A 24237-nucleotide genomic window follows, 5' to 3' on the forward strand; every position below is an offset into this window, starting at 1 on the left:
GGCTTGACCTTGGGGTCACACATTTGCCAGGTCAACTTGTCCCAGTGAGAGAGGGCCTGAAATAGTGTCAGTCGTGCTAATCTACATTTTACAATGGTGTCGATGGTCTCATTGATCTTTAAGATGACATCTGATGGAAAAAATACGGAAGAACAATATAAGTTATAAAGCATGAGTTTAAAAACAGCAAATCGAAGACCAAAAAACTGAAGATTTCCTCCCTTTTGTGGATTCCACAGTGATAGTTCCTTCCATCTGTTCCTTAGAAACTAAGGATTCCTATGAACAGTTATGAAAGTAGCACCTTTGGTGCTTTCGGGCTTATGGATTTCTTTTTGGATAATACTTCCTCAAGCGACTATAAGCTGGGAAACCAGGTTGCGAATCACTTTAGGAGGAAACTGTGCAGTGCGCCAGGGCAGCGGGGCTCACAGCCGCTCTGACTTCTGCCCCTGTGCGTCTAGCGGAAAGTGCGCAAGTGCCCCAGAGCCCCGTCCCCACTGTGGCTCAGTGCCCTCCCCACCCAGGAAGGTGACCACCCCATTCCATGCGAGGTCGCTGGGATGCTCAGGCTGTGGGTAGCTTCTGCCTCGGGTACCACACGACGTTACGGCAGGTAAAGGACTGGGACGGCAGGGTCCCGGTGACCTCGATGGGCGTCCAGAGCACTGCCTGAACTTCTAGGAGCCCTGGTGCTAGCAGCCTGGACATGAACTTCACGAACCCCAGCAGTTCCTTAGACAATCGTCTCTACTTCAGGCCCTATAAAAGGTAACCAGGAAGCGCTTGGGGTGGGCTTCCATGGGGCATCCATAGGAGATTGTAGCCGGGTACACTGTGTATGTCACACCCACCAGGAAGAAGTGGCAGAGACAGCAAACTGGAAATCCATGGTTTTGAGCCAGGAAAAATCCCTGTGATGGGAGACAGACCTAGCAAATCAGTTCAATTGTGACTTTAGTTTCTGGGTGATTTTTTTTTTTTCTGTAATTTAAAATAGTCAACTAAAATTATAGTCTGGGCTACAAACCTAATTAGATAGGCCACCAAAAACAATTGTTTTTAAAACCAAGCAAAAAAAAAATGTAGGTACAACCAGTGAGTCTGATCCCTCAAAATGAAGAAACAGATTTTATTTTCTATCAAAATATCTGAATGGATGTCATGCGGGGGAAAAGAAAAGTATATATGTATAGTATATACCAAAAGCCCCCCTGTGGGAGGCTGTTAGAGGTTGGTGGCAGAGTGAGAAGCTCTAAGGGGTTCAGTAAAGGCAGCATGGTGTTCGGGTTTTGGGACTTTTGCATGGGTCAGGGAGAGTCTGTTGGAACCCTGGGACTTCCTGGTATGTCCCAGCCCTGCCCCGCCCAGGAGGCCACCAGCAGCGCTGGACCCAGAGCCTCCACTCGAGGTGGGCCTGTGAGGCGTGTGTGGACAGATGCAGCCCCTTGGGTCAAAAAGTGACCTGAAGACGTGGCACGGCCCTTTATTCTGAGGTGATGCCTTTCCTGTTCTTTTAATACCCAAATTCCCTTTCTTTCTTTAGTGAAATATAGGCTAGTACATGGTAGTTACTTGTTTTCTCTTTATAGCTTAGCTATAAATAAAATAGAAGCTTCTCGAAGTTCTGGATATGCCAGTATGAAGACCTCACCCCTAATTTTTGCTATTTTACTGGTCTGTGAAGTCTGGGAACCTCCCGTTGAGATGGGAATGATACCTGTAAATAAAACAAACCAGCAGTGATGATTTGCAGTGGGCTAAGCCTCTACCACACATTTTTAAAGTTTGTTATTGGCAAAACCTCTGACTGGGTGAGTGATGATCATTTTTATTGTTTCCAATCTGATCAGCCGTGAAGATGAAATCTTATTAAACTTCCCTGATGAAATTATAGTTGGATGATCCGTTATGGAAGGATGATCCCTTATGATCGATCCCTGTCTAATCATAGGAAGAAACATTAAATTAATTGTAGTGAAAAGAAGAACACTATGACTTATATCTTACCGATAGAAGGTTTTCATTTTGTCGTTAACTTTAATAGGCTGACGCACTCACAGAGGGGATTTCTGTATTATGTGTTATTCTGGTTTGATGAGCGATACGGTCCTGCTCTGAGAAACTGAGTACATCCTTTCTATTCTTGTTGACCTGAGAGCCTGTGGCATTTGGAGAAACGGGCAAACTCAGAAGGTGAAGCCGCAGCCCGTGCTCACGCTGACCTCACCTGATAGACTCAGGATGTTCCCATGGTGGTGGGAACAGAGCTGCCCGCCTGGGTAGACTCAGGATGTTCCCATGGTGGTGGGAACAGAGCTGCCCGCCTGGGTCAGCTCAAAGCCGGGAAAAGCCCTGAGTTCCAGCGGGACAAGTCATCTCCCCGCAGGCGCGGCCTCCCGACAAGAGCACTCAGGGCCACAGGACACCGAGGGTGGGAAACACCCGACACCACCACGGGCTCCAGGTCATCAGCATCTTTGACACTGAACTTCCCTGATAATCACGTGCTCTGAGCTTGGGTGAACAGGAGGTGTCACTGACCACGTACAATGCTCGGTTAAAGGGCAAAAGCCAAGTTACTGGGAGAATGAATAACTCACTGCCCACTCCACCCCGGCCTGTTAAAAAAAAAAATGCAGAAAGGGGGGCCATCCTCTGGTTTCTGACTATTTGGGTCTGGGGTGTGCCTCGGCATCTGTGTGTGTTCTCATGTTTGCACACACACACGCATGCACTCACACATGAGGTTTTGATGAAAGTTGGTGATGGAATATGATTTCCATGGCTGTGATGGAAAAAAGCATAAGACACACAGTCTAGGTAAAAACAGTCATATTTAAATATAGAACAAGATTCACTTCAGCATCACAATTTCTTTGAGATGATCTTATATGAATATGTGATGTGTGTCGTTTTCTGGTTATAGCAAAAATGATATGGAATCATAGAAAATAATGATTTTCAGGATTCCTCAACTCAGCCTTTTTGGGTGTTTAACAGTCATTAACATATTCTGCCAAGGACAGCGGATGTAGTCAATTGTGAGCAGACGCTTATGCGTGCAGGTCGGGGGAGGTGGGCGAACAGAGCCCTGCAGAGCGCTGGGGGCTTCCAGGGCCCTGTGTCTTGCAGGTGGGGCCCAGGCTGGGCTCCTAGCTCAGGATGGCAGCGCTCTAGGATGTCCCTCCGTCTCTCCCGGTCAGTCCCTCTCTGTTAAACAGAAACGTTTTAGCCATCGGTCATCTGCAGTTACATGTGACCCTGAGAGGCAAAACCTAGTGCCAGTTCAAGCCAGCAGGGGCTGGCTCAGGCTTGCGGGGCGCCCATAGCTGGGGATGGTCTGCAGTCGGCAGAACGTAGCTGGCAGCTGGGGACCCAGAATGCACATCACCGCCTCCGTCGAATCCTGTTTCACTTTTCTCTGCCTCGGTTTCCTCACATGAGTAAAAGGGCTCGTAAAACGACCTGCCTCGCGGGGTTGCTGGTAACGCACAGAGCATCCAGCGAGCGCTCGGCTTTGCCTCCGGGCTGTGACCGGGCACTGCGTTTACCGGAGGGGTGGCCCTGGGGGGACACCCAGCACGCCTGGTCCCTGCGTGTGCTGCTGAAGCAGGCTCGAGGTGCCGGAGGCCAGCGCATGGCTGTCCCTCCTCATTGAGGACCGCAGATACCACAGGCGGCTCAGGGCCCTCGCTGCGGAGCACGGGGGGGGGGGGGGGGCAAGCTCAGCCCCCAGGGCCCTCCTCGGGGACGCCCTGCAGGCCCTGACTCTGGGCAGGTGGGACGCTGAGGACCCACAGGCCCAAGTGGTGCTGCCAAGACCTTGGGCTGGAGTCTCCCTCGGGTGGTGACACCTGTGAGTTGCTCTAAAGAGTAAACACTGCCCCAAGGTCGCCATCCTGCTCTGCGGTGGGTGGGGGGGGGGGGTCTCTGTGCCCCAGAAGCCACCCTCCAGCCGGTGACGTCCTCGGCTTCTCAGAGACGGTCCAGGGAGCAATTCGTGATTTTAATATCACCACCCCCAGAAGTCCAGTGCATTTCCCTAAGTTTCCTGGGGTCATTTTAGCCATTAGATGGAGGTGGGGTTTTTTAAGACATTTTTGTGCAATTTCCTGTAGAATTTGTACAATAATAGAGAGAGGATTATAAGTGCATGTTTGGGTAGAGCCAGACGTGTGCCCCTCACATTGTGCACTAGAGGCTTTGCTCCAGACAGAGTCTAGAGAAGAACTCTGCCCTGGGCTTTAATTCGATTAAAGCTGTTATTAATTGACAAATTGAAACTGCCCTTGTCCTTACCCAAAATGCTGCAGAGCCACAGATTTTAGCTTCTCCCTGTGCTCCTTGCGTCCTGGGAGAAGCTACTTTCAGGACACAAACGCCCTTCTCTGTGCCTCACAAATACCCATATTCAGAGACACAAAAGCCAACTGTTGTAAAAATATTAGTATTCAGAGGCGCTTGTGTTTCGTTAATGCATTTAATCATGTACAATATAGTGCCTGTTTCCCCTTTACATTTGCGTTAATTTATATCAGCCACAGAATCTAAAGCACAGCTTGAAAATCAGACTCTTTCTGTTGCAACCTATAAATCAGGATTGCATCCCTGCAAAAATCTACAGCTTTGTGCCGGCCACAGCATTCTTCATGGTGCTTTTTCACGTTGCTGCGATACAGTGAGGGATTTGATATGTGATAAATATTGGTGTTCTCATGTGGTTCAAGTAACCAGTGGTCATAAAAGATGCACCATATTCTAAGTGACATATTTATAAGGCCTGTAGCATGGCCGGCGTTGGGCACACCTGAGAGCTGTGTGCACCCTCTTAGGAGCAGAAAAAAGACCGCAGGATCCCAGGGTCTGGCTGTTTGCCTGGTACTTGGTCTCCGGCAAACATTTATGATATCCGTTGGGAGTCAGTTACTCTGCTTTGGAAACATAAGTCAGTATACTGACTGCACGATGAGTGTCACCCATGGGACAGTCTCTTGACCCCTGTGATTTTGTTAAAGGAGTGTGGAATCACTCGGTTTTTGTTATTTATATATTTGTGGAAGTAGGGGTTGTAGATATAAAAACTCCCCCGCATACATATAACAAAAGGAAAGACCCTCCTTGCAGTCATCCCCCAGCCATGTGCTGTTCCTTCCTGGCACCCCAAGGACATGAGCTTGGCCCTGCACCCTATCTCTCCCTTGACCATAGCCCCTCCCACCTGTGCTCACCTGCACCTGTGCTCACCTGCAGGCTGAGCCTTCTCCTCCCTTGAAGTCTGGTCCCACCCACACCCCATTCCTTGGCTGTCTCTGGGCACTTTCTGCGAACAAAACCCTTTGCCTCAGCCCTTGAAACCCTGCACGGCCTGGCTGGCCTGTCTCTTGAATCATCCTCCTCTCACCTCTTCCCTCCACCATCCCCCCTCCCCTTTCCTCCATCATCCCCTCCCCCCCCACCATCCCCCTTCCCCATCTACCCCCTCCTCCTGCTCACCGGCCAGCACCTTAAGCCTTGCACCCTCGGGCTCCAGGCCTTCCTGCTTCTCCCCGGTGAACAAGCCAAGCTCCTTCCCGAGGATGCTGTCCTGGGCGTCCTTCTCTGCAGAAGTATGTCCCCCCACCCCGGCCACCCCGCCCTCGGCCCACACTCCCGTGTCATCCAGCGGTCCCCTCAGGGGGCCTTCCTGACGCCCCTATCCTGCGGTTTCCTTTCATGTCGTTACTCAACATGAAATTACACATTGCATCTGTTTCCTGCAGCAGCCGCACAAATTACCACAAACGGGGTGGCCGAAAACAATAGGGATTTCTACCCTCTCGGGTCCGGAGGCCAGGAATCTACACCCAGATGCGGGCACCCAGGTGTGGGCAGGGCAGCGCGCTCCCCAAGACTCGGGGGGAGGGTCTGCCCCGGGTCACCCGCCTCCCCGTGTTCCCGGCAACGCTGTCTTGTAGACAAACCAGGCCACGGTCGGCTTCCATGCCACGTGGCCTCTGTGTGTGTGTGTCTGCATCCAAATCCCCCTCTTCTCACAGGGACACTGGTCATTGGGTCGGGGCCCACTCTACTCTAGTGAGACCCATCTTAACTGGATTACATCTGCAAAAGACCTAACCCTCAAATAAGTGCACATCCACGGGTGCTGGGGACTAGGATGTGGACACACCATCTGGGGGGGCATTATTCAACCCGTAACGTTCATTTTCATCTGTGTTCATGCGACAGGGACCACATCTTGTTCGCCTAGTTCAGGGGACATTACACTTGCTAGGTGCCTGGTAAGGATGGGTGGCTGGGTGGGCGGACGGACGGGTGGATAGTGGACGGACGGGTGGATAGTGGACGGACGGGTGGATAGTGGACGGACGGGTGGATGGTGGGTGGACGGGTGGATGGTGGGTGGACGGGTGGATAGTGGGTGGATGGGTGGATAGTGGGTGGATGGGTGGGTGGATGGGTGGTCGGATGCTGTTGGTAAATGCTAGTAAATAGGTTTCTGGGCAGTTTGATGGATGGATAGTGTGAGTAAAGCCACATTTGCCGTAGAAAAGTAATAAACTTTGGAGAAGAGCCTAACTACATGACATTCATTTATGCCCGCCTGTGGTAACTGAGAGCAAGATGGAGGTATTGTCATTCTCGAGAGAAATGCTGTGTATTTTTGTAAAAAGCTAAGGGGGGTGGTCTGCCACATGAACCACCCCGTTTCCACTTAAACTGTCTGAGTGTTGCTGCTTACAGAGGAGAAGCCGAACCAAAATGTCCTGAGCAAGCAGCTCTCTCTCATGCAAGAGGCCTCTTGTGGACGCTGGGGACTAAAGCATTCTAAATGCCCCATGTCTTTAAGGCATGAATTGCAAAAGGTGTGGGCAGTTCCACTTTTACCAAGAATGCTAAAAATACCTTTTGTCAAATAAGTGCTCCCAACACGCTTTGCTCAGGCACCAGTAGCCTTTTAGATGATAAACGTGCCATCAAGGCCCCTGCAACCCTGGAGCCCCCCCACCCCCGCCCCCCAGGGCAGGAGTGGCAGCACCTAGGGGAGATTGTGTGCCCGGCGGCCCTGTTTGCTCGGGAAGGCCCCGTGCCGGATCTGGAGCACCTGAGACAATTCCCAGGGCCTCTGAGACACAGAGCCGCCGCCAGGATGCTCGGGCCGGATGGGTCCTGCCCAAGGCAGTCCGGGGCCGCGTGGAGCTCCCTGGCGCCTGCGCACCCTGTGGATTTGCTGGGAGACGGCCGGTCGCCCAGCCCGGGAAGAAAGCGGCATTGTCCGCGCCCCGCTTTGCACAGCCGTATTCATATCTCACTGTTGTTTGCAGATGTGGACCAGAACAATGGGACCCCCTTGCAGGACACAGCGGTGACAGACTCCAAGCGCACAGCGGGCCCGAAGAATGCCTGGCCGGATGCCAGCCCAGCTGACCCCGGGGGCCGCCCCCATTTGATCCGCCTCTTTTCCCGAGATGCCCCAGGGAGGGAGGACAACACCTTCAAAGACCGGCCCTCAGAGTCAGACGAGCTCCAGACCATCCAAGAAGACAGCGCGGCTGCTCCCGAGGGCCTGGATGTGATGGCGGCTCAGAAGAGACCCTCCCAGAGATCCAAGTACCTGGCCTCGGCGAGCACCATGGACCACGCCAGGCACGGCTTCCTCCCCAGACACAGGGACACGGGCATCCTCGACTCCCTCGGCCGCTTCTTTGGCGCGGACAGGGGTGCACCCAAGCGGGGCTCGGGCAAGGTGAGCTCTGAGGAGTAGAGGCGCGTGCAGGTCGTGCCTCCCAGGTGGTGTAAGCGGAAAAGGAAGGGAAACCGCAGGTGAACTCAGCCGTTGGAGGGAGTACAGCCTCTGTGCTGTCTGGGGAGACGTGTTGTCCTTGCTGGAGATGCTTACGGGCTCCTGGGAGGGGCCTGGGTCACCGCTTTCGATACTTCACCCTCTCTCCCCTGCTCACCAGGGATGCGGTCAGGATGTGGTCCAGGAACGGAGAACGTTCTGAGTTCACATCTCCTGGGCGGTGTGGATGTGGGCACTGTGGTCTTTTGTGTCTTATGCTTGGGGGCTTTAGGGCTGACGTGGCTTCTGCCGCCCACGCTTCGGGGCTCCACGCTGGGCTGTTGCCAACGTTTTCCCGGACTCAGCGCCGCTAGCTTCGTGTTGCTTTGCAACAAGGATGTGATTGAGGACTTTTGAACAAACTCGAAATTTAAATTCGCCTCGAGCAGACGTTCTCTTTTGTCTGAGTTGTTTAGGGAAATAAATGAGTGTGAGGGATTAAATGAGTGTGTCTATGAATCAAAACTGTATTCGTTTGTTATTCCATTCATTTGAATGTAGAATTTGTGAAGTTTCATTATTTAAATGTTCTGTGGATAAAAATGTATCACAGGAGAAAATTGCTCCTATTGTGGTCCGGTTTGTGAAAGTGGCTTCTGGACTAGGTTGTGAATAGATCATCTGTGCTGATGCTTCATTGAAAAGCTAACCCCCAAGTGGCATTCCGATAGCAAATACATCACATGCGCGGCGCCTGATTTTTAGAGCGTTGGATAGCCGGGTGATTTTGGAAGGACTGAGGTTTTTCAAAAAAGCCCCTGGTTTATTGGGTGTGCTCACAAAACACCTAGGATGCAGCCTTGCTTCTGGCTGTGCCCTGTGCTTATCCTAAAAGGCCTTTGGGAAGTTGTAAGGGGCTCTGAGTCGAGTGTGGAGCTGAGGCCCTTGTCATCGTGGTCCTATAGCGTCATCAACACCGGGGCACTGGGAGTTCAGGAGTTTCTCGAATTTGCTTTAGTCTCTAACTACGGTTCTTAAAATTATTGACGATCCTGAAATTGTTGGAGATAAACACAGACGTCAGCTGCGCCTTTTGCGTGGTGTTAAGGAGCGTTGAGCGTTCGGGGACCTGCTGGGAGCTGAGATCTGTCACGTGACACTTGGCAGGACTTCCTGTGAATAACTCCATGTACCTTTTGTGCTTATAGAATTCATTTTCTGATTGGTTTCTTCAGTGTCCTGTACTTTGGGGCAGTCTTCCCTCACCCTGAAATGTGGGTCTTCTGACCTATTTCTAATGCTGATTTCAATCCGAGATGCTTTATCAAGCACAGCTATCAAACCACACCAGACCCTGACTGCCTAATTGAGTCTTGCTGTTATGCAAAGCACCCCGTATGCATGCAGCGTCGACAGTTTTGAAACCTTAAACTATTCTGCTTAACCCAAAGAACAGGAAAAATATATTTAAACTGTGCAGAAGAGATTAAGCAGCTGCATAGCATGTATTACAAAACAAGCTTCATTTCGGTGGTAATGGGTTAAGTTAAAATAAAATCGTGAAAGCGTTTATATCAATTGTTGTGACCTCATCTCAAAATGAATATATATTAGACATACATGTTTTTCTTCCTTTAGGTAAAAGTACAACCTTGATTGCATCAAGTCTGATATTCTTCAGCATTTTCAAAGAAAAGATTCCAGCCTCAGAAGTAGGCATCCACTTCACAAACTAGTCTTGCTAGGTTATCAAGGATTCAGAGAAATCAAAACATTTTCACAGGATTTTTAAACATAAAAACAATGTTTAAATAATTGATTTAGAACTTCTGAAGTATCAATTCTGTTCACTACTGGATGTTGAGTAAAGAAGATTTTCGAATGAGCAGCCTTGCCCTTTGATGCCAAAGAAATCCATTAGAGTTCGAACGCAAAATCATATCCGTAGTTGCTTATTACAGACACAGGCTAGGGATACATTCCTGTCGAGTATCTTTGCTGAGAATATGCAGCGGGCCTTACTGGCAATCTTGCTCAGCTCACCTATCTTACTGTGGATTCTTTGTTCACTTTTAAACTCTGGAGGTGTAAGCATAATACACTCTACACCCAGTGACACACCCGCAATGGCCTAGAAGCCTGGGGTATTTATTGGTGTGGGCTTATTTTTTGGTTTTGATCTTATTTTTGCTTTGCTCTGTTTATAAATCAGGAGAGCCCTCATTGTATTAGGTGCTAGAAAGGTCCTTTGGGTTGAAGCGTGTGAAACTGATGGGAGCCCTTGGCTCCCAGAAAAGGGGCTGTTTGTCGCCTGCCCCCCTCCTCCGAGGGCACGTGGGGTGGCCCCTGGGTGAGCAGTGCGCGCCCCCTGCCCTGGGAATGCACCAACACACCCACCCTCTGCGGCCGGGAGTTGACATTCGAGCAAAGCGCACACAAATTCCTTGAGGCGGCATATTCTTTCGAGAGCCATAAATGAAAAGTGCATTCACGAGACCACGCGCCTTTGTGGCAGGAAGAAAGAAAGGCGGAGTTGTTGCCTTTAAGAAGCAGGTTTCCAAGTCCCTGGAACCTGGGGCCCTGTGAGGAATGGGCGGGTGGTCAGGACGGAGATGCCACTGCGTTTGGTCAGTTTTAGCGGGTGGAGGGGGTCCCCTAAGCTGCCCCACCTACCCACCCATCAGACCCGCCACTCCGGGGCCAGCGCTGTACCCTCAGGCTTAACCGCAACATCGTGACCTGTTAGCTTGGACAATAGCCAGGGTGGCTACAGTGATGTGACACCCAGACACCCCCCAGTAGGGACGCAAGGGGACAGGCCTGTCTCACCGTCCTCTGCATCAGTCTACTTTCCTACAGCTGTTTCAGAGCAAGTTTCTGTACTGGTGGTTGTACCTGTTTTCCTCTGTTGACTACAGTCAGAGCTGCATTTACAACATGCTGCTCTCAGCGTCCATCTGTCCTCAGCATCCAGCATGACTTCCCTGCCGCTAGTCTTGATTGTGTGGGATAAGAACGCTTGCTGTCATTCAGTGCCCTGGGGTATAAGCAGTCTTGCAAATTAATCACAATGTTCTGTTTCCTGCCTTTTTTTCCACTGCATTTCAATTTCATTTAACACGTTTTAGTTCTACAGTAACTTAACTCCTCATCGTTAACGTGCCACCCTAATGTTAGAGATGTATTCTGTAATCCCCTGGGGAGGGTGACAGTTGGAGGTGACATGAAGGACACGGCAGGCAGTGTCTGAGCAGGGTACCCCACCCCGTGTGAGTCTAGCCCTGAAGTGGGGGGGGCCGGTGGAGCTGCACTCGCTCATTTCAGCCGAGAGTGTGTCCGCTCACGATGCAGCAATGCACGTAACATGGATCTCAGCTAACGTGAGTCTACGTGGCCACGACCCAGCCACTCAGTACATGTTTGCCAAGAGATTTGGCCAGACATCTTTCTAGAGAAAAATCCCTGTATGCTGAGCATATGTGTTTCTGCACCCAAACAAACACTTTTTGAGATTTCCTACAGGAATTCCTTCTGAAGTATCATTCCCCTGATCAATTGTGGATCAATTATTGATCGGCTCCCAGCGCTGTGCTGTGTCCTCCTGAGGTCTCACTCCTCCGCTGTCTTTAACCAGGCGAGAGGTAAATCAGAATGGTATGCCCCTGTGTTGGCAGCGATTCTGCTGCGTCCTCTGAGTGAAACGTTTGTAGATTATGTTGATGTATTTAATGCCGATTGCCTTCTGGTGATTGTATTCTGATTTGATTTTGTGATGACCTTTTGCTTTTTATATATTTCTTCCTTTTTATGCACTTATTAAACATTTTAACAGACTAATTGCATGTGATTTTTTTAAGTTGTCTTTTTTGGTGACCCTCCCTTTACTAAGCACACGGTGTAACTGGTATTTTCATGACCTTCTGACACAGCAACCAACCAACAGGTGAGTCTGGGGGCCCAAGCACCCCCCTTCTGCACACAGTTTTCACGCCTCTGCTTTACACACAGACGTTCTGTTCTTTTCTCTCCACTGGCAGTTCAGTATCCCGGTCTTTCTGTTAGGACTGTTCTCGTTCTGCCTCAGGTTTTTAGTGTTTCTCTCAAAGCACCGTCCTGTACACGTTGGGGGAAATGACTGTATTCTCCCCTGTGTCTGGGACACGGGACCCTCAATAGCATTTACCGAGTGATTGAGCACAGGAAAGACGGCCCCCGCCTGGGCTCCCTGGGAGGGTACATACCAGGGGGCAGAAGAAACAGCGGAGAACCTGAACGTAGAGGCAGGCTGGCTCTTTTAAGGATGACAGTTAGTTTGTGAAATTGAGGGTAAGTTTGGGGTCGCTGGTAAACTAGAAATAAGCGCAAAGACATGGAATTAATTTTGATCTGTCTTGCATTCGTCTGTGCCCGTATCCTGCCATCAGACCCTGTCCTAACTCATCTCCTGTTAAACTCACTTCCATTTTATGTTGTTGCTTTCCATCATTGTTAATGTTCCTTTTGGTAGAAGGAACAGGCCGTTCTTACCGGTTGATGGAGAGCTTAGCTTGACATCTGAGGGAATATCTCATCATTAAGGGAAAAAAACACTCCCTCGATCTCTCGTGGAAATCACTAAGTACGGACTTAGCATTCCAGAACTGGAGAAATCTCTTCTCACACTCTGGTTTGACAGGTTATCTTAGAGTTTTTCCATTATGGACATCACCACACTCTTAAGCACTCGGAAATCATCCTGCTCCATGAGAAACAGTAAAAGGCGGAGAGGGTGACACATGACTTCCGGAAGAGGCCTTCCTGCCTTTTCTCCTCCCGCCCTGCTGGTGCCCCACTCCTGCTGCTGGAGACGCTCTCCCTTTTGATCCTGTGCACGTCTGGACGCGAGGTGGAGAACCTTCCTCTGCCCTCACACAGACGGAGAGAGCTGTCTTCCCTCCTCCTGCCGCCGCAGGAGGGGCAAGCCGTCAGGGAGGCATCCGTGGGCCAGTCTGTCGCCCAGGGGGCCACCCCATCTCAGAGCCGTGGGCCATCCCTGCCCCAGGCTGCGTGGCCAGCGCCCAGGAAGCCGGGGTGGCCGTAGAGGGGCCTTAACACCAGCCCCCAGAGCCACCTGAAAATGTCGCAGAGAGATTGACCTCTTCATTAAGAAGGGATGTGGTCTTAAATAGAGGACTAGAAAATTCTTCTTTGCCTTTGGACCAAGTGTAGGCATGGACCACAGGCCATTTTTGAGGGTTTTCACCCTCAGCGGGGACAGCCTGGCCTCATCAAGGCAGAGAATCCACAGGCTTATCCACAGAGGTGTGCTTCTAAATAAGTACTCAGGGGTCTTATTTAAGTACCCAATACCATGCATTAAAGTCGCCAGTACTTCTTGCTAGTATAGAAATAGCCTCTCCCACGCGGAGAAAAGTGATTGTGAGGTGTACAGCTAAGTACACGCTCGCCCGGACTTGCCTCTGGAAACCCTAGTGTGTTCACTTTACGGTAATATTTCTAGAATGCGTTGATATTTTCCTGTGTCCTAACTACTGCTTATTTCCATGCATAACCAACTGTTAACCTGGTTTTTAAAAATCCATTTCATCTGTAGCCAATATAAGACATGTCTTGAAACCTATTACACTGATTTCATCTCTTGACCCCTATGAGGCTCTCCCTGTCTCTCTCTCTCTCTCTCTCTCCCTCCCCCTCTTTCTCTCTTTCTCTCTTGCCATTTTGCTATGGCAGGTCAAAAGAGAGGAACTTCTTGCAGGCCCCTTACCTTGGTCCTGTAATAATATTCTCTCCACCACATCCCTCAACGTTGGTTGATTCGGCAGAAACTGTCTCGTAGCCGATAGAACAGGGAAAGCGCGCTCAGTTAGGAGCAAATACTATTTAGGAAGACATAACAATAGAGTTCAGGTTCATTCGCAGCTCATGAAGGAGTTTCAAGTCCCTATTAATATTACGCTCCTAAATGTCACCAACAGCAAAGAAGAATAGCCATGAGAACGTATAACTCCAAGTGGTCGGCTAGCATGACTTCTGAACGCTCCGTTGCTCCTGACGTGATTCCCTTTCACCCTGGAGCAAACTGAGAGGACCCAACTGTGAGAGCCACAGTTAACCCCACAGAGCAGGAAAGACTCCTACTTGTAAATCCAGAGCGGAAGCGAACACGCTTGCTCTAAAAGAAAAACACAATAAAATAAAATCTATTCCATTACAGACTCGGAAAAGCCCTGTCAGCTCGTCACGTGAAGGTGTCTTGGAAATCTTACATGTCTGGTGCTGGCGACATTTTTAGGGAAAGTTGGTCACATAATGAGCTACAGGCCCCCAGAATAGACTCCGGGAAATAACTGTTCCCTAAACCTTTCTCCTTGTTCCTTTCTCTCTGTCGTCCTTCCTTCTGCCCCCAGGCCCTCAGGGGCTGTCCCCTGCCATCTTCCCTCCCCGTGTCGCCCAGCCCCGGCCATCGGCTGGTCCATCCTCCATCCCCCTCACGTGCCGCATCCTCTAATCCTCCCTCTCCGCTCGCCCGCCCCTCGTCCCCGCCGCCAGGAGCTCGGCCGCTGGAGGACGTGGACTCAGTGGCCGCTCTGTCCCTCTGGCAGGTCGCGTGGCTCAGGCAGAGCAGGAACCCCCTGCCCCGTCATGCCCGCAGCCCGCCCGGGCTGTGCAACGTGTGCCAGGTAAGACGGCGCCTCCCGGCGGCCAGGCCATACGGCGGGGACGGCGCAGGCGCTGCCGGGGCCTCGCCCCCAGCCCGGGAGCCTTGGAAGGTCACGTTTGTCGGACTGACCAGGGCAGCTCCTGAGGGGAAGCGAGCAAAGGAAAACGTGCAAAGATGGAAGGGGGTCCTGGCGAGGTATGTGCGGCCACGACTGGGGGCCCCGCCCAGACGGAGGTGGGTCCAGGGTGAGGACAAGCTCCCGGAGCGAGCCCGGCCCCCGAGGTGGCCGGCAGCCATGGCCTTGGCCCGCCTGTGGTCCCGTCTCCTCGGAGGACCGGCGCCTAAGGGACACGGAGCGCGCGCCGAGTACGAGGTGAGTGAGCTCTTCCAGGCGCCAGCCCAGCTGAGCTCCCCGGGGCAGGACCCCCTTCGCGGCTGCCCCTCGGAGCCCGTAGGGACCGTAGGGACAACCACGGGGACGGCGGGCTGGGGCGACCCCCGGGGGAGGCGTGCGATCGGCCCGGGTCAGACTCAGCTGGTGGGGGGGTCACAGCCCCGCCTAGACTTGTGCTCTTGGACCCCAGCCGGCGCTGTGCCCGGGCATCGACCGGCCTTTCCAACCTGGGAAAGCGCAGGAGGTTGAAACCACGTGGCACGCGACAGGAAAGCTAGTTCCGACTGAGCCCCGAGGGTGAGGATGGGGCCCCAGGAGTCTCGCTTTGGATCTTCCTCTTCAAACGAAGCAGAGGGGGCCGGGGGAGCGGGACCCAGGCAGCCGGGAGCTGTGCCTGCCGCTGAGACCCGCCGCGGAGCCCTCCGCCCCGCACGGGACGGTGTGACCGCAGGGGGCCGCGGGACCGGCTGGTCCCAGGGGAGGAGCGGATCCATACGACGTAAAGGGTCGGCTCCCGCACGTCGGTCCGGGGAGGCTGGCAGAGCGGCCGCAGAGCCCAGGGCCTGACCCCGTCGTAGGACCCGGCCACGGGAACGGTGCCGGGGCTGCTGGCTGCGGGGGGGGGTACTTGCCGTCAAGCCCCCTGGGGTGGGCAGGGGCTCATCTCCAGGTGACAGCTGCAGGGGGGCTGGAGGGGGGCTGCCGCCGGAATCGTGTTTCAGTTGTGACCGTCGTGCTCACCGGTGCAGAGGGCCCCTCGGTGGCTCCTTTTCAAAGCAAACACCCCCCCCCCGGCCCCGGGGAGGTCGAGAGGGCCCCGTCTCCCTGGAGGCGCATAACCTCTGGGGCCCTTGGGCCTTGGCCTGGTCCAGACTCAGCCTCGAGGAAGCCAGGGCTGGGCCCCAGAGGCCTTCTGGGGGGCCCTGGGCTCCCAGGCCGAGTGCGGAGAGCCGGGGCGGACGCTCGCTGTTTCCTGGCAGCGGGGATGCGGGCGGGCAGGCGGGGAGGGCAGAGGCCCCGACGGGGACCCACGTGCTCCCTGCGCCCTGAAGCCACCGGGACCCCCGTCCTCTCCTCCACGGGACACGTCGCCATCAGAAAGCAGGCCCGCTCCACCGAGAGGCAGAGACATTGCCAGAAGTCCCAGATGCAGTGCAGAGCGGGGAGGGCCAGAGGCCAGGGCTTTGGCATTTGGGGATGTTAAGAAACTTACAGCAGAATGATTTTCCTCCGTTGGTGGAAAAAGAGCAGCAGCCCTGCCCTCCACAGCTTCATCCCAGACAGACCTCTGTGCCCACGTGTACAAACCTGGCCAGAAATGCACGAGCTCCACACAGCAGCCCCAGGGACGCAGCATGGGGGCCGGGCGTCCGTGGCCTCCAGTTACGGGCCTTTGCCTTTGCCGTTTGTTCACTCTGTCTTCCTCCAGCGCGCTGGATTCTTCAGTATTTCAAGAAAGAGCTTATGTTTCTCGGAGCGTTAACGGCCCCGGACACGGGAAAGCACTGAAGGGCCAGGTGGCACGAAGTGGTTTCAAAATACGACAAAGGGCGCGTGGAGTAGGCTTGCGGAGGGGACAGGAGCCGCGGGGTGAGGCCACGGCCGAAGGGATGGCGCAGGGGCTGGGGATGGCGGTGCAGGACCACCGGGCGGCTCGGGACCGAAAGCATCCTCCTCCTTCCCCTGCGGTTCAGAAACGTAAGGTCGGTGAGCGACGTCAGGCTGGCGTCCTGCACCCGGACCTCCTTCTCTCTGTCTGTCTGTCTCTGAACAAACACACCAGGAAGGGTGAGAAAGCCCCACCTACTACACGCCAAGGAACGAGTGGGCTCAGCACTGTGGCTGCGCTTCCAGGACTGGGTCCCCTGCGAGGAGTCCCTTGATCCCAGGAGCCTGAACACTTCTCTTGATTCTGACACAGGGCTGACCTTGAGGGCTGGAAGAGGACCATGGAAGGTGGGAAGCCCAAGGCCACGCATGAAATAATATTTGAGGACCCAAAAGCAAGCTGGGAAAGCACGAATTCCAAGGCAGAATCAAGGAGCAAATATACAACAGGGAAGACAGCTCCGTGGGGAGACAGGCAGAGCCTTTCCTCTGGTTTCTCCATCATGTCACCCTGGCTCCGCGTGGCTGGGCCTCTGGAAGCTGCGTGACCCAGAGCGCCTGGCACCTGCGATGGAAGGAGCTGGAGAGGTGCCCAGGGCGGGGAGCACGGAGCAAGTGCCTCGCCCGAGTGACCCCCGTCCCACCCACACCTGCACATCTGGGCCCTGGAGATGCAGGAAGAACAGAGGGGGAAGCCCGTCCCCACGCCCGTCAGCTGCTCTCACTGGCTTCCTTAAGCCCCTCTGCCTGCATTCCACAGACCCCGGGAACCGGTCCTCGCGGCCTGGAGAGGACACTGCCTGGACGCCCGGCCCGGGAGGTGCCCAGAGGTTCGCCCAGAGCCACCCTGCCCGCTGTGACCCCCCAGCCAGCTGTCCCCAGGATGCTTGGGGGTTAAGGAGTGGGACTCCTAGCCCCTGGAAGAGCTCAGGGTAAGGACGGAAGCCCGCGTGGTAGGTCTCATTCACTGCTCAGCCTCTGTGTGTCTGCTCTGAGCCTCCTTTCCTGGCCTGAAAAGCACACGACAGCAGAAATAACCGCCTGCCCTGCCGACGCCCCGGGCCCCCGTGCTGAGGGAGAGAAACATCCGGAAGCCGCCGGCGCGTCGAGGGCGCGTCAGGCCCGCTTCCCGCAGGGACCCTGCGCCCCAGCTCTGGCCGTCAGCTCCGGGGTTCCTGCTCTCAGGCCCCAGTTTCCTCACCCAGAAGGCAAAGGGGTCAGAGTCGGTGACTGCAAACATCTCTCTGAAGACTAAGACTCCATGGTTCTTTCCTCAGGTCTCCAGGGGCCTCTCGTAAGCCCGGCCCCGCCAGCCCCGAGGTGCTCGGGGTGACTCCGTGCCTTAGGCTTGTGGGCTCTTGTTCTGCTCCCGGGAAGCACGGCCCCCAGACCCCAGGCATCACTCACATGGAAAGCCTTCCAGAGGCTTCCCTCGTATTTAGCCGTCAGGTTTTCTCAGTCGATTTCTTCACGATGCCCAAGCAAATGGCTCCGACCAGAGGTGGGTGGTTTTGATGGGCCCTGGAGGTCTGGCCATGGGGACCCAGAGCAGAGCAAATGGGGCCCTGCCCACCTGGGCGGAGGCCGACTGGCGGTCCTGGGGCCGGGCCTCTCCTGGGGGACCGTGGTCTACTCCCCCCCCCACCCCCGCGACGGGCTGCCCCCCAGTGCAGCTGCGCCCGGGCCCGCGGCCTTCACTTACAGGAAAGCCTGTTGCAACTTGGCTTTTCTTCCAAAATAATCTTCCAGACTCTGCATCCCTTAAACCACTGGCTGTCATTCTGCGCAAGGAGACTACTGAATTCTAAGCCAAGCAAAGGCTTCCGGGCGATTGTTTGGTTTACGCCTCTTCTGAGCTGATAGTTTGATGTTTATGCTGGGAAGTCTTCTGCGTACTTTCCACACATTGAGGTCTTTAAACATGGGTGCCTGGGCGCAAGGAAAAGAGCCGGAGCGGTTAAGGCCGACATCTAGCCTGTTCTCCCGCCGTTGTGGAAGGAGACACGGGAGGCCTCCGCACCCACGTTCAAGAGCGTCGCTCTCAGCACCAGCCCGGCCGGCGTTGAGTTCGGGAAACAGCGGTGAGCCTGCCCTGCGGGGACGGCGAGCCCAGGCCCCGGCTGTGAGCTCTCCCGGGCTGCCCGAGACGAGGAGGGAGGAGCTGCCCATGGGACAAGCGCGGGTGGCCTGGGCACCAAAGAGGGAGCCTCACGTCCCTGGCGGGACGGCCCAGGGGCGGCCGCGCATCCCGTCTGGACGAGAAGACGGAGCTGTGGGTGGAAAACACAACGGTCCGCGGGGTCCTCGCCGACGTGGCGGCAGCTGCCAGCTCTGGCAGGGGCCCTGTCACCGCGCCGCCGCCTCCTCCACCATCCTGGCCCGCGAGCGGAGGCCGGGCCTCGGAGCCCCGCCCGAGGTGCGCCCCCCTCGGGCCACGCAGCCACCACACGCTCCCTGAACGAGCGGACGCGCCGGCTGTGACACGTGACCCCGACTTCCCGTGTGACCTCATGACCGCATCCCAGCTTTCGTTCTGCCCTTGCCAGGAGGCCTCTGAGCCCGGTCTGTGGACGGCCGTCCCGTGGAGGCAACGCCATCGGCGCAGAGGCAGCGGGGGCTTCGGTGTCCTCGTTTCCGGTGAAACATCACAGAGGAAACCAGAAGCCGCCGTGCTTCCCGCAGCCCGCCGCCTTCGGCTTCACAGGCTGCTAAGAGGGTAAACTCTCCAACTTGGAAACCGGCGCCTCTAATCACGGGCCAGGCAACAGCCCCAGCTGAGCGGAGGACCAGGGACGACCCACACCTCCGCACAGACCGCGCCCCGCCGGCCTTCTCACTTGCCAGTATCTGAGAAGAAACGTGTCATCAGAACAGGCAGCAGGCCACCGAACATCTCCACCTCATCGAAGGTCTGCCTGTGAATCTCTCCCGTAACTGAGAAAAGCCCGCTGCTGATACTGCACGGCTTTCTCTAAAGAAAGAAAAAGCCCACGGCTTTAATTAAACTCCTTCGAGTCAATGATTCAGGAACAAACATATTCTTAAACTTGCCAAGGGCAAAAACGTAGGGCAAAACTGCGTAGGTCATTCAGACAGCAAAGAATTCTCTCCAAATTGCAAAATCTAAATGCCTTGACCTTGCCAGAAAAAAATCTAATGCTCTCTCTTGAGGCGTATTAGAAGCTGTTTGACCAGAAATGGAGCAATTGCTTCCTCTGAAAAACATGTATACACAAAACTAGGAGCGCGCCCAAAAGGCCCAAGATAACCTCGTGATCCAGTGATTTCTGGGAACGGCCAGAGAGCATCGTGCGGTCAGGGTGTGGGGATTAAAACACGCCGTGTTCATCAAGACCAGCTCTGAAAGGGGGAGACTCATAGCTCGAAGAGTTTCCAGCTAGATGTGTCATGTCTTCTACAGGCCTGTGACCTTAGGGTCACATGCTCTAGTCCAGAGTACTTATTTTACTGGCAGCTAGCTCAGCACCTGGGCCAGTCGCCACAGGGGCATAAAGCTGCCACAGCCCGTCCTTCCAAAGGGCTACAGAGAGGTAGAAGGGCAGACAGACAGGGCAGCCATGGGCAAGAGTCATTCAGCACAAGATATGCTGCTGCCTCCTTCAGGAAGTCCTTAAGGAGGACAAATCACCGAAACAAGATTTCTGAGGGCGGTGAAGGAGTTTTATAAACCATTGAAAGAAGTGTGAAGCAAGAGGAAAAAGGCAGAAAAAGTATATCCGTTTCATAGTGAACTACGTGTCGTGGTTCTTAAATAATAAAGAAAACAGTACGGAAGAAGCATATTTGGTTTTCTTAGCACTTTCACAAGAAAAAAAACCATTTTATTGATCCCAAGTCTTACTCTGTTGTTCTCCCTTATTGTCGGCAGTTCAGAAAAACAGTGACACCGTTAGAGTCTGAGGTTCCCAACAGGTTAAAGAGATGAACCGCTTAGCTGCCTGGATCTGGGTTTCTTGAGGATGCCACAAAATCAAAGATTTCTCCGGTGGAAGAAAGGAGAATGCAAGTTCCTCTGCTCCCCGTGTCTCTGGACCACTGGTGAAACCATCTACTAAAGGCGTGTATCCTTAATGCCACTTGGTGGATATGTGCACAATTCTGTCGTGTTCAACCTGTAAATTGAAGGATTAAGTATCAAAGATGTTTGTTCGTTGGATGGCTGGTTAGTTGGATGCTTTTAACCACATGAACAAAATAGAACGTTGCAGACAGTACAGTCTGCTTGGATTGAGGCATAACTTTTCCATTGAAAGAGGGAGCTGATCGAGCCCCAGTTTTAATTACGTAGAACTGCATCCTTCCAAATAACAATGAACCTGAAAAATCTCATCTCTCTCAATAGATGTGCTGCGCATTTGTCGTATCCAGTTACCAGTATTTACCAAGATAAGTAGGAACTCGTTTACTAGTAGAGCAGTGATTACAGCTTTCCCAGTTCTCTAGATATTAACCGACATCTCTGATTGATGCCACCGAGAGACACTAATTTGTTTTTCTTATATCTGAGCACATTTTTGTTTCTAGCGCACCACACCTTCACAGCTTAACAGGAGGTAAGTCTGCAAACTTGGAAAAAGTTCTTCTCCATTCCCTTTGGTCACGTGGCTGGCCCGTGATTTCTCCACCTGCTGCTACTGTTCGGTTTGGGACATTGCTTCTCGTGCACGTGGAATCCACAGGAATCTCGGATGACGCAGCAGATTAAAACATGGAGCTGGGCCTGAAAGGAGACCGCAGGCCCTTCACTTAACCCCTTTGAGTATCCATTTCCACATCTGCAAAATAAGGTGGCCACACAGAGCAACATTTTTGGTCTATGACCAGCCGGGGTGAAAATAATAATGCGTCCACCCCGTGTTTTCAAAGCAAGTAGAACCACTTTCTTTGCTCCTTTTTTTATATTGTATCCTTCTAGGGACACAGGGAGAAACGTGCGTTCCTGGAACTTGTATGATTGACTTGACTAAGAAAGTGCCAGTAAGAAAATGGTCACTGCTTTTAGCCACTGGATGACCATGTGGACATATTTGAGGCAGATCCACAGAGAGGCCACTGCGGCCGTGTCATTCTGACACAGCACCAGGACCTCTCACTGAGTGAGGCGGGCTGCACAGGGCCTTGGCCGCCTCAGGTTTCCCTTCACAGGGTTAGGAGTTTGCTGATGGGCCAGACCCAGGGCACCTCGGAGGTACCCGTAGCCACAGACCCCGACGGATGGTGGGTTCAGGTGCCCTGGCATGAGGGCACCTGCGTCAGTCACCTCCGTGAAAATGCTCGATTTCAAGTTTAAAAAGGGCAGCAGTTTCCAAATAGCAGCTCCACGCAGAGCTCGTGTCTGCTCACATCACATAGGAAAGATGGAGCAGGTATTACCAACACTAGTTATCAGACACACATTGTCTTTAAAGGACCAGTTTCTCCCAGACTAGCACACAATAAGACAGAGTAAGAGCGCAGGAAGAGAACATGCTTCCTGTTAATGCCTGCGATCTGAGGGAAGCCAGAACACAATTATGATATTTAAAAGACGTTCTCATCTTGTAACGAGCCTCAAATCGTCACACCGGGTTTTAAAGTACCAGGGAGAGAGCTGGTCCTATAACAGGCTCGTAGTCTCCTGTGTAGCTACTGTAAGCCATGAGTCTACACCTGGGCGGTCCTCAGATGCTTTTCCTTACGCTTGTGTATCTAACGATTGTTGTTATTCTCCTGGTCCCTCCTTTGCACTCATCCAATGTCATTCATCCGGAGGAGAGAGGCAAGCAAACTAAAGCCTGGGCAGAGAGAGGGGAGACCGCCTGGGCTCGTAGGGTCCAACAGGCAGCACACCGGTGCCTCTCAGGTGCAGAGCCTGGGAGGGGTGGACGCAGAGGGGGGAAGCGTCCCAGAGCCACGGATTCGCTCTGATTTCCATCACTGGCGTTCTGATGGTGGATTCAGGAAAGAGTTTAAATTCCTCTCACAGACAAGAAATAAACGCTAGAACTCCTTTTTTTTCCCCCTAAGCACAAAACCCCAGACACAGTGAATACTAATTTTTTCAAGAGGCAGCGTTTTCTTCTGAGAGGGACCGACTCTATCCATTTGTTTCTAATCAAATGCAAATGCAAATGATGATGCTGGCATATATCTCATCCCTATTTTCAGAAGACAGCCACTGGAGTCAAGGGAATGAATCTTTACCCAATCTGATGTCCACTGATCTTCAGATGTGTCAGGCGAAAACTAATCCCCTGCTATTACTTGCAAGTTTAAGGACTCCCAGCTCTTCAGCAAATTGGAAAAACAGTTAAAAAATCCTTCCCGTTATCTGGAGACGGGACTGGAAAGCAGCCGGGAAGCCAAGTGCACGAGCCCCCCCTACTGGTGAAGGACATTATCACAAGTAGAGGGAAAATTAATCAATTTTTCAAAACCAGTACAATGAAACAGGCTAATGGAAAAAAAGCAGTTTATGTTAAAAATTCATGAAATGGTTGTCCTTTATCCCATGGCTTTCCTCCCGCAGTGTTTAAATTTTTTAGCATAATGTTATTTTATTTGCCACCAAGAAGTTTATTGTTGTTTTGTTAATCATGATGCCAAAAAAGAGTAAGACGTCAGTGCCACGTAACCCTGCGCGTGCTGTGATCACGTGCCGAGGCCCCTACACGACTCACGTGTTCACGTGTGCAGACAACCAGGTCTCCACGTGGTTCATCAGAGTGTGAACCAAGTCACCCCTAAGAGGTAGGATTTCTTCTACAAACTTCTTGTTATTTGAAATCCCTATGTAATAAGCACTATTTTTCTAAACAACCTGAGTTTTCATTTTTTAAAAACTGGACTAATTTTCTAATTTCACTTGTCCCAAATATTCAGCTCCACGTATTTTGGAGAGAGCGTGTTGACGTCCTAACCTCAGGTGTAGACCGGCACGTGGGGCGGGGGCTCTGTCTGCGGCCCCGTTTCCTTTTCTGATTGCTCACGCTCAGAGGGGTGGCCGCTACCCACCCCGCCCCGGCTTTGGGGTGTCGGGTTCTGATTTTCTGGTAGGACTGACCTTCGAATTCCTCCTTCGCCTTTTAATCACTTACAAATAGATGAGCTACTTGGATCAGGATAGACACGGACAAAGAGACACCATTCCTGGCAAATAACTGTAAGATGTGAGCAGTTCTGGCTCGTCTATCCTTTCTGGACACAGACAAGAAGGGCTGCATCGGAGAATCACTGACCCTTCCTGAGTTGGGGAGCCGAGTCCAGCGGGCTCCTTAAAGGGAAACTTGTGTGTCCCAGGTTCCGGGGACAGAGGCTGGGGACCCAGGGGTGAAGGGAGGAGATGCAGGCAAGGGACTGGCCGCGGCTCCGGGGGTGTCGACAGCCTCACCCGCGCCCCGTCCTCCCCCCACCGGGGTCACCTTCGCACCCAGACGGCCCCGCCGTCATCCCCCGTCCCCTGCGGCCCCTTCCCTCCCCAGACTGTTTCCTCCAGGACAGAAACGGACCCCCTTGTTAACAGTGAGGTATGGAAATAAGTACCCACTCCCTACAAATTGTGAAATATAACAAATAAGCCAAAACGCACTGTTTTTAAGTGCCCTGCCGCTCCTGCCAGGGGCTCCCACCGCTGCCCGGGAGGCAAAGGCTGGCCCTGCTCCGCCCGTGAACTGAGCAGCGACAGCAGAGGTGCCCTGCGCGGCCGGAGCCTCCCCGCCCGGCGCCCCTCGAGGTGGGCGTGGACCCCTTTCCTCAGCGCAGGCCGGCCTTCGATATGGCCTCAGAGTCACG

The 24237-nt window shown here is 53.3% G+C and overlaps 1 protein-coding gene across 4 annotated transcripts in view; it reads left to right on the top strand.

Annotated features, from left to right (window-relative positions):
• The window catches only part of MBP (myelin basic protein), a 116066-nt gene that overhangs the window by 74885 nt on the left and 16944 nt on the right, over positions 1 to 24237 (top strand). For 2 of the 4 annotated variants that reach the window (XM_057526979.1, XM_057526980.1), the window contains exons 4-5: positions 7326 to 7747; positions 14386 to 14463. In XM_057526979.1, the coding sequence (XP_057382962.1) occupies positions 7326 to 7747; positions 14386 to 14463 (500 nt within the window). The remainder of the gene's footprint in view (positions 1 to 7325; positions 7748 to 14385; positions 14464 to 24237) is intronic. The other 2 variants (XM_057526981.1, XM_057526982.1) reach the window with 1 other exon arrangement.

The sequence above is a fragment of the Balaenoptera acutorostrata genome, chromosome 13 (assembly GCF_949987535.1).
Source record: "Balaenoptera acutorostrata chromosome 13, mBalAcu1.1, whole genome shotgun sequence".
NCBI lineage: Eukaryota > Metazoa > Chordata > Mammalia > Artiodactyla > Balaenopteridae > Balaenoptera > Balaenoptera acutorostrata.